Source organism: Cynocephalus volans, chromosome 2, assembly GCF_027409185.1.
Source record: "Cynocephalus volans isolate mCynVol1 chromosome 2, mCynVol1.pri, whole genome shotgun sequence".
In the NCBI taxonomy this organism is placed as follows: domain Eukaryota; kingdom Metazoa; phylum Chordata; class Mammalia; order Dermoptera; family Cynocephalidae; genus Cynocephalus; species Cynocephalus volans.
The window spans coordinates 46,440,619-46,456,557 of NC_084461.1; the positions used below are offsets into that span (position 1 = coordinate 46,440,619).

Consider the following 15,939-nt stretch of genomic DNA (forward strand, 5'->3'; position numbering starts at 1 on the left):
TTTGATAAATTATTAACTTAGTAATTTTTAATTTATAGGATTTTTTTGGAACTATTATCAAACTCATTATTTCATTTCATTCCAACTTATCGAACATTCATTGACCATAGACACAAAATTCTTGTGCTCACTTGTTGGAAACAGTGGCAAGCAGATAATGAAAATATAAGGCAGAATGTGATAAATACTTTAGTAAAGATATAAGCACAGTGCATTTGGAGCAGAGAGGAGGAAGAAATTAGTTATGTATGAACTAGTGGAGATGGCATCTGAGAAGGAAGAGAATTTTAAAATTTTAAAGGGAAACTTGAAGTAGAATTTCATTTGATGGGTATTCATTGGTGGAGGAGCAGTGGTGTGCAGCAGTTCCAGAACATTTCAGGTTAATGGAAGGAATAACATCAAAAAGGTATTGGGGATTATCATGGAAAGTGCTTAAAATGTAGGTCTGAACTATATTGGGGCTAGATTTAAACATGTAAAAGCAATGACAGGCTGTTGAAGGTTAGTTGGTTGGTTGGTTGATTGATTCACTTGGGTTTATTTTTGTTTGGTGAGTTGGTTTTTTAACGTGCTCAGATTTTTGAGCTGGTGGTTCACATTAGAAGTTCCCCTGGTAAAAGTATTTGAAAGATATTGGAAGGAAATAGCATACATGCATTTATGTAACCCTTGATGGAAAAGTTAGCATGCCTTTGCCAGTTTACTCATTCCACAACTTGTCCATATTTAAGAGAATATTGGTAGGGCAGAATATTCTTACTTCCATTGTACTGTAATGCCGTTGATTCTTTTCACTGTAAGTTTTACTTTTTTGTTTCTTTGTTTAAGCAGTTTTGAGACATTATTCACATAGTGTGCAATTTACCAATTTAAAGTGTATAATTTGGTGACTTTTAGTATATTCACAGATATGTACAACCATCTGATAAGTATTGTATTGAATCTATACATGAATTTGGAGCGTATTGCCTTTTTTGGATTGCTTAATCCATTCACATTTAACTTTATTATTGATAATAGTTGGATTTATGTCTGCCATGTAAATTTTTGTTCTCTGGGTCTTTCTTTGTTTTTCTTTTCTTTCCTTACTGGTTTCTTTTGCATTAAGTGAATATTTTCAAATGTGGCATTTCAGTTTTTTAAACTATTTTTTCACTATATATATTTTATGTTATTTTTTTAGTGGTTGCTAAAGCTTTCCATATACATATTAAGTTACCAGAATAAGTTTTAGATTTAAACTGACTTAATTCCAGTGAGATATAGAAACATTATTTCTATATGTCTCTATGCCATTTTCCTTCTTTTTGTGGTATTGTTATGCATATTACATCTGTAAATGTTATAAACCCAATAATACATTGTTATAATTATTACTTTATATAATTTGGTGACTTCTAAAGAAATTTAGAGAAAAAAGGAGAGCAAGTATGCATCTTATTTGTCATTTCTGGTTTTCTTTATTTCTACCTATGGATTCAAGTTATTATCTTAGTTATTGCCTTAGCCCAGTACAGCTTTACTTCTACCCCCTTCTTTGTGCTGTTATTGCCAAATATACTATATTTCAAAATGTTACTGGCTTAAGAATACAGTGTATACTTAGGAGAAAAAGAAATATTCATTTATTTCTGTCTTTTATAATTACATAATTACCTTTACCAGTGTTCTTTGCTTTTTTGTGTGGATTTAAGTAAATGTCTGGTGTCACTTGCTTTCAGCCCAAAGAACTTCCTTTAGTATTTCTTGTAAGGTGGGTCTGCTAGCAGCAGATTCTCTGTTTTTGTTTATCTGAGAATGTCTTAATTTTGCCTTCATTTTTGAAAAATAACTTTCCTGGAAATAGGATTCTTGGTTAACAGGTTTTGTTTTTTTTTTTCTTTGACTATGCCAACCCATTGCTTTCCAGCTTTCATTGTTTCTGCTGGGAAGTTTCTGCTGTTAATCTTGTTGGTGTCCCCTTGTAAGAGATGAGTCTTTTTCTTGCTGTTGTCAAGATTTTCTCCTTGCAGTTTGGCTTTCTGCGTTTTTGCTGTGATAAACATATCTGTATAAAGTTGTCTGTACTCTTTTCATTTATTCTTCTTGGAGTTCATTGAGTTTTCTGGATGTGTAGATTACTTTTTTTCAGTAAATTTAGGAAGTTCTCAGCTATTATGTCTCTGAGGATTTTTCCACTCTCTTCTCTCTTCTTCTGGAATTCCCATTATGGATATGTTGTGCTTATTGATATCTCATATTTCTCTAAGGCTCAGTTCACTTCTCTTCATTCTTTCTCTTTGTTCTTTGAATTGCATAATCTTTATCAGTCTATCGTCAAGTCTGCTAATGATTTCGTCTACCAGTTTAGATCTACTGTTGGGCCCCTCTGGTTATTTCTGTCATTTTACTTACTATATTTTTGAACTCAGAATTTCCTTACATTCTCTGTTATAGTTTCTATCTCTTTATAGTCTCTATTTGATATAACATTGTTATCTTACCTTCCTTTTCTTCTATAATTATGATTTTTTTTCAGTCCTTTCGACGTATTTTAATGGCTACTTTTAAGTCTCTGTTTAATACAACATCTTGATTACTTTGACAGGCAGTTCTTGTTGCGTGTTTTTTCTGGTATATGGGTCATAAGTCCTACTTTCCTGTTTCCTTCCATGTCTCGTTTTTTATCATTGGAAATTGGACATTTTAGATAATATAGTAGTTCTGGGTTTTTCCTCCATCTCCCCTTGCAGGTTATTGTTGTTATTTGCTTGTTTATTTGTTTATTGACTAGCTAGATTATTTGAGTGAAATCTATTCTGCCCCACTCACCATCCCCCTAACCCCCAGCACCGAGTGTTAAGCCTTTTATTTTGCTCCTGGGGTTGGAGTGTGGGTGACACAGTCTTGGATATGCCCACAACCACCTTGGGTTGGCAGTGCTTTTGGCAGGGGTCTTTTTGACTACAGTTTTCGCTATACATACTCAACAGTTAAGCTGTACTAGCAGAAGGGCTGCTCCCAGCTATCTTCCTTACAAAAATAAAAAAACAGGTAATTTAACGTGTATCTCCAGTGAATCTACAAAATCTACCAATAATTGTCTTTCACCACAATCCCCACTGTTTTTGAGAATTCCTGTAGGCTTGAACTCCCCAAGAAAATATTCAGAGCTATCTAATTTAAGGCCTGCTTCTCTCTCCAGGCAAAATCTGAGCCAAAATTCTAAAGCTGAGAGTGGGGACAATGGCAAAATTTTCTCTTATGGCACCCCTGCTTTAGGAGCTGAGGGCTAGATGGAGGATGGGGTGGTAGCCTCAGGTCTTTTCAGCTTGCCTCTCCCAGCATGGAACTAGTGCCTTATTAAGTCAGGGTAAGGGCTGTTGATGCCCTTATTCCCATCAGTGCCACACCTAAAATAGAGCCTCTGGCTAACCACAGGAGGCTGGGCAGAAGTGAGCCCTTACCTCTAATCTTCACATGCCCAGAATTTAGCCTAAGTAACAGGTAGGTGGGAGCAGGATAAGAAATGCTGTCATCCTGCCCTTCCTGGAAAGTGAGCCCAGCTGAGAGTTGCAGGAAAGCAAAGCCTTCCTGTAATTTTGGCTTCACCAGTCTGAAGTTTGTTTCTTTTTTTTTTTTAACTGCTGCTGGCCAGTAAGGGGTTCCAAACCCTGACCTTGTTATGGTATCATGCTCTAACTAGCTGTGGTAATTGCCCAGCCCTGAAGTTTCTGCCTTGATGAGCTGGGAGGAGTGAGAGAGGGACTGGCCTTGGTTCAGATATCACAGACTCTTGCTGTTCTTACTGAATTTTAGTGGATTTTTTTGACTAGATGTTTCTTCATTTGGTATTCCCTTAGGATCATTTCCAGAGACTTTAAATGGTTGGTGTTTTCATAATATTCGCCACTTTTGCTAGGGAGCAGGTTTGAGGAGCCCCTTGTGTTGTGATGCCAGTAGTCAATCTAAGGTTTTACATTTTCAGGAGAGAAAAATTATAGCTAATATAATTACATTTATGTCACATGCACACACTAGACTTTTTAAAAAGTATTTTCCTCTGTTGATCTTTAATTCATGTATAAAAGGAACTAGTTGATGAGAATTCATGAAATGAGGACTAGAGAGGAGCACATTCATTTTTTTCTGTTTAAATTGATGATGAACCTGATTTTCCATTGAGCTACTTGCATTTGTCTATTCACTAAAAATGTAAAGTACGTTTTATTCACTTTGTAATCAAGGTGAGAATACTAACCCAAAATGTTTGTAGCCAGTAGTGTTTGCCAGAGGTAGAGGGAGAAAACACTTAGAAAGAATTCTAAGACATAAAAATGCCCTTGTGAATATTTATTTCATATTGTTTATTTCTTTAATTCTACAAGTTTGGGATTACCAAAATTGTGTTTAATTTGGTGATTTCCATTTATAATGAGAAATTAGCCACATTTTACAATGAATAAAGAGAAGTTAGTGAAAAGAATATTCATTTATATCATTAAGAAGTAAAAATTCAGACATGAACAAAAATTTAAAGAATTTAAGATAAAACAATTATTGGAAAGCTAAATAAAACAGTTATTTTCACTTATGTGAAAGATTATAATCCATCTTTATAGAGTACAGAACTAAAATAAATTAGCTGAAAAAAATTTATAATCTCAGGAGTTTTTTTTTTTTTGGTCCACTGAGGCATCGTATTTGTACATAAGTATTACATTCCTAGGAAAAGAATCCCAGGATTTTCCCTCCTGTGTGTTTTCGTCTTGCTTCTTCATGGTCCATGATGCCAGCCAAGGTTGTCAGTACAATGAAACAAAACTGACGTGATGGGAGCAGATTATTCTGCCATTTTTCTAGATCTTTGAGTTGTACATCGAATCTGGGGCTGATCACTCCACACTTGTTTAACCTGCCTTTTGAGGTTCACAACAATTTTCCCAGCTCTGTGATCATCAATGATTTCAAATTTGCCAGTGTAACCAGCAGAGAAAGATGGCAGAAAGAGCCTCAGGAGATATTTTTAATAGCAATTTTAATTTAATGTTACAATGAAGAAGGCTTTCAAATGTGTTTCCATAGTAACACTTGAGGATATTTTCATAAAGTTGTTATAAGTGATTTGGTAGTTCTACAAAGACAGATGTTTATGTATGGTAGGTAATATGCTTGAGTTCTTATAGTTATGTCTGTGATTGTTGTATCTTACAGATGGAGAATATTAAGTGTACAAATAAAATCTACAGAATTGTAACTAAACAAACAATAGAGTTTTAGATTATGCAGCTACATTAAAGATTGCTCATAACCTTTGTTTATTTTTTTCCAGATACAAGTCTCCTAACACTTGAGAGTTAATTTTTTCATCAAATTATGGAATGCATCTTCCTCAGAAGGGTTTTCCCCCCTCTGAAAAGCTAATATGACAATCACTGAGTCTCCTTATAATCATTGGCTCTTTAGAAAGAGTTGACAGATTGTCATAACTATTTGTTTAGGTCATTGTTTATAAAACTCATTTTATAATGACTAAGCTGTCTATACACATAATCTCCACAGACAGATATCATTTAGTTGAACATACTACCCATCTTTGCTTTGTCTTTAAACCAAACTGAGAAATGTTCTGAACTTTTTTTTAAATAACCGTATTTTGGAAAAAACATAAACTGAGGAAACGCTAGTTTTCCTTTTGCATTGTAAAATGGAGCTTTGCTTTCTTTGAGGAAATTTGAACTCAATGATTTAAAATAATTGTGATTATGAGGTTTTTTTGGTTGGTCGGTATTTGGAAATATCTTTTACTCTTGTTAAACAATTGGTCATTTATTGCAGAAATAGTTTATAGATATGGATTAATTGTCATTTATTGACAGATTTTTATTTTTTAATAGGAACTATTCTGGGTGAAGGCCAAGCAGTCAGATCTTTGCCGTGTTCCCCGCAATCAAAATAACTTTCCTTTTGTTTATTTTATGCAAAAGAGATCATTCAAATATTTTATTTCAAAAGTAGGGAGGAATTCTTTACTGAATAAAAAAGTCTTCTATTACTGTTTGAAAGACACTGCTCTCAAACATAGTGCAATTGATGTGATTATTCCTTAGATCTTAAGAATCATGGTTTTATTAGAGAATATAAAGACTCTGAAAGACTTATTAGTAAAATGATATGGGACCACCTTATAGAAGTGCCAGTGTACTAAGACATAAAATAACATTCTCAGTCTGTTTTTTGTGTTGTTTAATTAGGGTGACTTAAAGATATGGATTCATTTTCTGAAACTGATACTTTCTTTTAGTTTCTTTTTCTAATTCTGATATAATATTAGATAAAATTATAAATGAATTCTTAGAAACTAAAAAGTTTCTAAGGTCACATTTGACAAATTAAGTTATTTCCATGTTTTCTCATCTAGTAGAACATGTTGAAGGATGCAGAAAGACAGCCTTTATTTCATGAAATAAGCATTTACTGCATAGTGTGTGCCAATCATAATGCTAAATGCTGAGAAAATGGTTCCTGTACATGTGGAACTTAAAATTTGTGAGCCAGTTTTTAAGAATAAAAGAACTTCTTTTAACCTGTTTTTTTCTAGCCTAATTCTGGTGAACTGGATCCTTTATATGTCGTAGAAGTACTTCTGCGCTGTAGCAAAGAGAGCTTGAAAAATTCAGCTACTGAGGCTGCAAAACCGGCTAAACCTGACGAGAAAGGAGAGATGCAGGTTTGTACTTTACTTTTCACCTTCAGATTTCAGATATTTTGTGAATTATTTATAATCACTAGCATTTCTGAATGTGATTATATGAACATCATACTATCATTTCTAAATTAGAAATTTCCAGGGTATTTGAAGTATATTATTAAAGCCATCTAAAATATCAGTCAAATAATTAATGAGACTTCTGTTTTCTTTTTCTTTTATCAAACTATGACAAGGTAAATAATGACAGAGTGAAAGATGAAGAGAATTTAATAATTTAAATTTCACATGAAGTTGTATTTTACTAGGGCTATAAATATTTTTTGTTATCATTGCTGTGACTGAATGATTTTACAGTTTGCATTCGTCCATGCTGTTTATTTTATTCCCATGGAAATAGAGATGATCCCTGACTTAATGATGGTTTGACTTAAGATTTTTTTTACTTTATGATAATGTGAAAGCAAGTACACATTCAGTAGAATGTCAGTAAATTACATGAGATATTGAACACTTTGTTATAAAATAGGCTTCGTGTTAGATGATTTTGCCAAACCGTAGGCTAATGTAAGTGTTCTGAGCACATTTAACGTAGGCTAGGATAAATTATGATGTTTGGTATGTTAGGTGTAGCTGTATTAAATGAATTTTCAACTTATGATATTTTCAATTTATGATGGGTTTATCAGTACATACTCCCATCACAAGTCCAGGAGCATCTGTAATGATTGAAGCATTAGTATGATAATAAAAAATTCTACCCAAATTTTCTTAGTTAAAATCATTCAATTTACATGTACTTCTAATTAAATGTAAAGCATCTGATTTGCCACATGAGATACCCGTATTTCCTGAATGTCTTCTGTTTTTATATTGGTATAAATAAAATAATTGTTGGTAATATGTTACTGCAGAGATTCCAGGTATCTGTTGAAGTCTAATATCATAGAGGACTTTATCGTTTTTAAACATTGCCCTAAATATGTGGCATATTGGGTACATCTTTTAGGAAATGTCATTGTAGTAATATTTGTTTTAATAGGCTTGGTTTGTAGAAAGTAAAGTCTGCCACTACAGTAGCATAGACTGTTTCTGGATCAAAAAATCATTAAGGTATTCAGAGTTTGCAAAACTTAAAATGACAGTTCTTTACTAGTAAGCATTTTTAAATGATGATTTAAATGTTTATATGTAATTCTGAATATTACCTTTGCTTTGGTCTCTGTTCTGCGATCTTCTAATTTGTTCTGCAGAATTCTACCACCAAGTGAAACTTGTGGGATTTTTTCCCCTTTTATTTTACCAGTTGACTGCCTATCTATAAATAAGGCTAAAACTCCCACAATTCATCACAATTTATTGTGTCCAAAGGGACCTTAGAAGTTATTGCAACTTGGAATAACAAATGTGTGGCACACATTTCAACATTCTCCTTTTCTCATAGCAGACATTGATAATAAGTCATGGCATTCTTTCACACTGAAAGCTGAAATTCTTCCAAGAAAATGTGGGCAGCTATGGCTAATTAATTGGAGTTAGCATTTTAGGTGAAACCTATTTTCTGTCTGTCTTTGTTCTAGGCCCAAGTTTTATTAAGCCTAGCTGCTGTGCCTGTTTTATTTAATGATACCAAGAAGCTTTACAATCTTTAATGATCATGATTTGGTTCAGTTCAGTAAACAACCTCTCCATGGAAGCCTTTACTGAACCCTGGACAAACTGAGGGACTCTCCTCTGCTCCTGTAGACTTTTTATTCTGTTTATTTTGGTCTGGCATTAGGGGATGTGTTAACGAGAATTTTACACATAGTTTATGACTTCTAGGGGATTGTAGCTCAGTGGGGGAGGATTTTGTGCTTAAAAAGCTAAGCAAACATCAAAGATGGGTCCTCTGACTGCCCAGGGCAGGGAATTAGTAAAGAAGGCTTTACAGTGGAAGTAGTGAGATTTGAACAAACTTGTAGGGATGTGAGAACTTTTTCAGATAAAAATTGCATTCCCAACTCTCCTACATTGTTGGTGGGAATGTAAATATATAAATTAGTATACCTGTTGTGGGAAACAGTATAGAGGTTCCTCAGAGAACCAAAAATAGATCTACCATATGACCCAGCTGTCCTACTACTGAGTATAATATACCCAAAGGAAGTGAAATCAGTATATCAGAAAGACACCTGCACTCCCATGCTCATCTCAGCAGTATTCAGATTAGCCAAGAGATGGAATCAACCTAATTATCCATCAATGGATGGCTAGATTAAGAAAAAAATTGTGGTATATATATACACAAAGAAATACCACTAAGCTATTTAAAATAATGTTATCCTATCATTTGCAGCATCATGGATGGAACTGGAAACCATCATGTTAAGTGAATTAGTAAGTCAGACACAGAAAGACAAATATCACATGATACTCATGTTATCATGTATTATGTATTGTTATTATGTATGTATTATGTAATTATGTATCATGTATCATGTATTATTTCCACAAATACTCATGTGGAATCTAGGAAAAAAGTGATTATCACAGAAGTAAAGAGTACAATGATGGTTAACAGAGTGGGGTGCAGGGGAGGAGAAAGAGAAGTGGTGGACTAATGGGTACAAAAACTATGCTGTCAACTCCTAAATGAATCATTGGTATATGCTTGTATGGAAATGACACACTGTACCCCACAAATATGTACATGTAAATGTTAAAATATTTTGAATTGAAAGAAAAGAATTGCATTCCCAGCAAAGGAAGAAACATATGCAGAGCATGAAACACCCCTCTTTGAACAGAACTCCAAGTTGTTATGTTCTCTGTGGTCGAATGACAAAGGCATAAGAATAAAACAGAGAAGAGGACTACACCTTAAGAAACAGAATATATTATATTGTTTGCTTTTGTAAATTACTATCTTGAATATAAGTCCTGCACATAAGGAAATAGTTCCATAGGCAGTTTATAAGGAAACCTCAGCTCTCAACTGCAGTGATTATGTAGCACTATTCAGAGTAGATTAGAACCAGACTTCCATTGCGTGAGATACGAGGTGAAAGTGGGGTTTCTATAATCTTTTTCTCTTTGACTTTGAGTGTATATAATGCCAAATTTAGCTTTTTATCAGCCTTTGTACAAGACTACTTTTTGAAGTGACTTTTCCTTATGAAATAAATATCCTTGAATTTGTTTTTCCAGAAAAGGCTTAGAGTGTATATATGAATGTATATATAGAGTGCATGCCAGCTCTGGATTACAATTGATTAAGAGAAATTTACAGTTTAGACAGTGTGTTGTAAAGATTGCTTGCAGTTTTCACTGTTGCTTTGCCAGTTTCAAATGTGCTTGACCACCACCCTTTATTTCAGCCAGTTTAAGATAGTTAAATGAGATTCAGACAATGTCAGGGAGTGAAGACCGAGTTTAGATAAATGATTTCTGTTTTATTACTCTAGGCAAAGAATTCACTAGACTCATTCAGCATTAGATAAAAACATGTATAAAAGGACATGGAATAGAAGATTATAGATCACAACTATGCCCAACTGCTTGAGGATCAAGATACCAGTAGTTGATATGAAATAAGATTTAGCAGTTTTGGCAATTGCGAAGTTTGCACTGAGGCTATACTATAATAAGACAGCTCGAAATCAGATTTCTTTTGGATAAACTTTCAACATATTTAAAGTAGCTAATTTAAACTGTTTGTCTATTAAGTCCAATATCTGCTTCCTCAGGGACAATTTTCATTAACTGCTACTTTTCTGTGTGTATGGGTCATACTTTGTTGTTTCTTTCCTTGTCTTGTAAATTTTTTTGTTGAAAACTGGACATTTTAAATAATATAATATGCAACTCTGGAAATCAGATTTTCCCCACTTGCCCAGTGTTTATCCTTTTTGCTATTTGTTGTAGTTTTTTGTTTAGTTACTTTTCTGAATTGTAAGTCTGTATTTGTGTGTGTGTATGTGTGTGTGTGTGGCCACTGAGGTCTCTGCTTGGTTAATTAAACAGTCAGCTAATAATCTTACAGGAACTTCCTTAAATGCCTGCAACCATTAAGTTCCCCAGTCTTTGTTTCTGTGCTGTGTGCATATTGCAGAGGGTCTTTAGTACTCAGCCAGGCAGTTAATAACACTACCTTAGCCTTCACTTTCCTGTACCTGGAGTCTCATAATCAAACAGAGGCAAGAGTTTAGGGCCTTTTCAGGTCTTTCTTGAGTGTGCACACAGCCCTATGCAAGCTTGTGGCCTTCTAGATTTCCAGGAACATGTGGGAACTTAAAAAACTCCGCATGGATTGTTTTTCAGCTGTTTGGCTAAGAACAAGGGTAGTATCAAATTCCTCATGGACCTCTTACTTCACAGCTTTTCTTTTTAGCTTCTTAGTTAACCTGTTGTTTGTCCCACCTGTTGTTGTCATCCACCACCTTAGGCAGCCTTGATGTTAAACAATTGCCTCTTATTATTTTCAACAAACACCCGCAGGGAAAAGGTTGTTTGTACTGGGCTAGTTCTGAGTCAGGTCAGATAAAGACAGCCTTGTGAATGGAGTCTTCCAGGGAACCACCAGACAGATGAAATAATGGCAGTTCTCTGGGAATAGGGCTTTGAAGTAGTTCTACCCCGATTTTGTCCCTTCGAGTGGCAGCCAGATGAGTTTTCTCTGTGATTGCAGGCTGTTGGTTTTCAAGCTACTGTGGAGCTGGGGAGAGAGGGAGGGACTAGGGTAAGTTAAAACTGCCACAGTGCTTGCTATTCTTACTGAAAGTCAGCCATTTTTCTTTAATACATTTATTTTGGATTGCTGCAAGCCTTTAGTTAATTTTCAGAATTCTGAGGAAGTTGATTTTGACAATATTTGCCTGTGTTGTCATTGTTTTTATGGAAAAGAGGAGTTTTGGAGGTACTTGCTTCACCATTCTCTTGGATAAACTTAGAGAATACATCTAGTACATTCAATAGATTATCATATTAGTCAGCTTTTAAATTAGATCAAGACACAAATTCAATTTTTTAAATCTAAAATTTATTCAGTAACACTGTTTATTTTTTATTCTCTGCCTAACAATTAAAATTCAGTTGCTTCAAAAAACAATTAGCTTGTTTGGGTGAAAAATTTGAAAACCGTATTTTGTTTTAGCTAATGGTCTTGAAGAAATTATATTGCTCAAAACTCATTTAGAATGTATTGACAAAATTTACTGACTTGGGCTGGCCAGTTAGCTCAGTTTGTTAGAGACCAGTGTTATAACACCAAGGTCAAGGGTTCAGATCCCCATACAGGCCAGCTGCCAAAAACAAAAACAAAACAAAACAGACAAAAAATTTATTGACTTCTGTTACCTACCATATCATTTGCTTATTTAGATGGAACCTTGGCAGACATGCAAGGATCCAAAAGTTCTAAGGATAAAAATACTTTTTGCTATTCTGACAAGTTTCCAATGATTGCCCACATGATTATTCAGATTTATATAGACTGGTGTTGCATCATGATGCTCCTGAATTCTCCGCTGCTTTGTAAAGATAATTAGGTTTAGAAAATTGAATAAACTACTATATGCAGATATTATATGTCTTTAGATCTCTGTGAATGTAGAGATTTACACTTTCATGGCAACTGTTCATTTGGTTTCTAAGTATTTAACCTCTCATTTATAAAACTTCGGTGTTTCTAATTAGGGAAGTCTTTGGATCTCCCTTTCCTGTACTTTACAAGATACTTGTAGGAGAGCCTTTGTAGTCTCTTTCCTGTCATTAATGTGAGAGTTTGCTGACCATTTCTTGGAGGAGTTTGTTAAGGGAGGCACCCTTAGAATCGGACAGTTTCTGTCTTCCTCCTGAATTAAGTCTTCACCGAATAGTTTTCTTCTGTTTTGAAGGAAATTCTCAGGTACCTGTATAGATTGAATTCAGCTGCAAGTATGTAAAACATATTCTTGCTCTCTGAAGCCAAGTGAAGTATATTTAATTTTACTGCCATTTTAGATTATGCACATGTACCTCAGTGTAGAAAAATTGCATGTTTCCTTTTTTCTGGATTTGGCTACCTGGCACATTGTTGACAGTTTTTCACATCCTGAGTCTTCTCTTTCCATTCAAACAGTGCTTCTAGGATTTGCATAAGTCACAAACTGGTGGTTCAAAACCCAATGCAGGGGCCGAGCCCGTGGCGCACTCGGGAGAGTGCAGCGCTGGGAGTGTGGCGACGCTCCCGCCACGGGTTCGGATCCTATATAGGAATGGCCAGTGCACTCACTGGCTGAGTGCCGGTCACGAAAAAGACAAAAAAAAAAAAAAAAACCCAATGCAGCTCGTAAAATGTCTTCTTTAAAAATGAATTAAACAATTTGAGAATAAAAAATAAACACGATAGTAAAGGATTAGAACCATGTAAAAATAAAATAGTCCATGAGTCCATACAGAGAGAGAATGTAGAAGGAATGGTGACATTAGGAAAGTGACCATTAGGCAAATAATAATTGACTCAGGCAAGAATCATTCATGGGTTTTGAAACTGAGATGAAAGTTTAATGAAGAATAGGATATTTACACAATCTCTAAAGGATCCCCCCATAAGTTTCTTGTTAATTGTGAAGGGGAAAATAGTAATTTTACAGTAGAGAATTCTAGCAGATGCCACCTTTATCAAGTGACCAAAGTTATTACCACTAATAATGTTGACCAGTGGACTGAGAAGAGAACATGACTTCTGCCAAAAATGCAAAAGTAGACTGTATTAGATGAAATTATATTGCTGTTTAATTTTTAGGATCTTGTAATATTGTGGCTACTCAGGAGAATGTGCTGTTTTTAAGATACATGCTTTTAAAATATGTGTGTGAGGGGGGTCTTCAAAAAGGTCATGAAAGATTTGTGTTATCTTTTAAGCCTGTTTTTCTACAAAACAGTGCCTTCATGTTTGCTGGTGAAATGAAGTGACATGTTATCTCCAACTTAATTTCAAATGATTGAAAAAGGAAGAGGAGGAGAAAGGAAGGCAGGAAGAAAGAAAAGGCACAACCTTCAACAAACTATTAACAGTTCGAAAAATCGCTGAGAAAATACAGTGAATAATTAATAGTATTATTCAATAGTTTTCAAATAGAAAGTTGACTAATAATGTTGTTCTTCAGGGGAAAAAAGCTAACTTTTTTAAAGGCTAGGAAATAGGAAAAATGTAAATTAGTTTTCAGATTGTAAAAATCAGGACTTTGAAATAATCTGGATTTTTGGCTTTAAAAAAGAAAGCTCAAGGAACACTAGTACTGCATTTCTGCCTGGCCCAATTATAGCTGTAATTTTTAAACAGTGCATGCTGTCTTAAGTTTTTTAGTCTGCCATTTACTAACACTGAACAAATATTACCTACTTTTTCTCTTTGGTATTTGAGTATATGACCTCTGCTGTTTTAGCATTGTTAATGCAGATTTGTTGACACTTGTTGAACATTTATTATACTAAATAACTTTTAAAAAGTGTTGTAGGCACTAATTTAAGTGTCTTACATACATTGTCTTATTTAATTTGCACAAAAGTTTGATGAAATAGATATAATTTTATCCCATTTTTATGAATGAGGAAATTGAAACCTAGAAAGTTTAGATATTTTGTTCAAGGTCACACAACTAGCTGAAGACTGAATGCAAACCCAAACATAGGTAGTCTTGATTCTAGAACCTGCCTTCAACTGCTGTACCATTTTTGTTTGTTAAAACACTATGAATATATTTGTTATCAACAAGCCAGTGACAATTTTTCGTCAGTGATCAGTGTAAAAGTAGCTATGGGAGATGAATACACTGACAGATTTGGACCTTTTACAATATTAACCTCACCTCTGTATAGAGGCCCACTGGATTCAAGAGCAATTTAAAGGAAGCAAAATAATATATTTGATGGTGAGGGTAGGGTTTATTGACAGGAGAAAGCTTGGAGGAAACTTTATAGATAGGTGTTCTTAAAGACTATGTCTAATGGAAAATTCCCTTTTCTCTGCTTGAAATACTTTTTTCATCTCTTCTTCTGGACTACCCATAGCTTACGTGAACCTTACTTGGCCATCTAAACCTGTTAAAGAGGAATCTTTCATCCTCCTGTAGCATTATAGTACTTTTATGTATTCAAAAAGTGCTAAACACTGAGGACACAAAAATGAATCACGTATGGATTCTGTATTGAGGGGATCTCTTATTTTTATGTACCATGTTATTAAGAGGTTTGAATTTGTTTTTACTTTCTAAATATAGTCTCTACTAAGATATGTTTCATTGGTGGGGAGCAGCTCCACAATGATTATCATCGACTTATACCTGTCACATCCTGTCACATATTATAAATGTAGCTTCCTTTCGAGGTTCCAAGTTTAGGAAATGGCAGAATTGAAAATGTGCAATTTTAATTGTAATGTTATATAACTTTTTGTTCATAGGTTGTCCCAGTTTTGGTGCATCTCCTATCTGCTATCAGCAGTGTTAGGCTTTATATTCCTAAAGACCTTCGGCCAGTGGACAATAGACAGAGTGTTTTAAAATCCATACAGGTATGCATATTAATTGTATAAATTAAATATAAATTTTATATAAATATAAGCAGGATTTATAAAGAGGAAACTGAAATGCTTTTAAGTATATTGCTTTCTTTCAGAAAAACTGTAAACACTACCAATAGTGACAATTATTTTTTTATAAAAATAGTGGCAGAAGATCTATATATAGATTTGTCCTGTCTTTGAATCCACCAACAAAACGAGTTACTAAAGGAAGCTTCAGAAAGGAAAACTGTGGACCATTGATCTTCACTACTTTATTCTAAATATTTTTTGCTTTGTTCATTATGAATGAAAATAACTGTAGACTGTGTTAAAAGTGTTATGTATAAAATCATATGCCAGGACTTCTAACTTTCTTGAGTGTAGTTAATAAATGGATGAAATACTTTTGTTTTCAATAGGAAAAATTAAGACTTTCTAGAAAATTTAGTTTTCCTGTAGAAGAAAGAAGTGACTTTAACAAACTTATTTAGTCAGTAAACATTTGAATAGTATTTACTGTGTAGTGAAGGCTCTGAACTAGAATCTAAGAAAACAAAGATAAACAAGTTGCTTTCAGTGTACAGTAGGAATTTTTAAGCTCTGGTCTGTAGGTGGGCTTCTTGAAATGAATGATTCTCTTGACAGTTTAACAAAATTTTAATGTAGATGTGGACATCTTTCCAAAAAAACCACTCCTAAAAAGCTTAAAAACTATTGGTCT

At 34.2% G+C, this 15,939-nt stretch overlaps 1 protein-coding gene across 1 annotated transcript in view; it reads left to right on the forward strand.

Annotated features, from left to right (window-relative positions):
- The window catches only part of MTREX (Mtr4 exosome RNA helicase), a 99,302-nt gene that overhangs the window by 57,170 nt on the left and 26,193 nt on the right, over nt 1-15,939 (forward strand). Inside the window, exons 19-20 of the mRNA XM_063086617.1 lie at nt 6,584-6,712; nt 15,117-15,227. Of these exons, the coding sequence (XP_062942687.1) occupies nt 6,584-6,712; nt 15,117-15,227 (240 nt within the window). The remainder of the gene's footprint in view (nt 1-6,583; nt 6,713-15,116; nt 15,228-15,939) is intronic.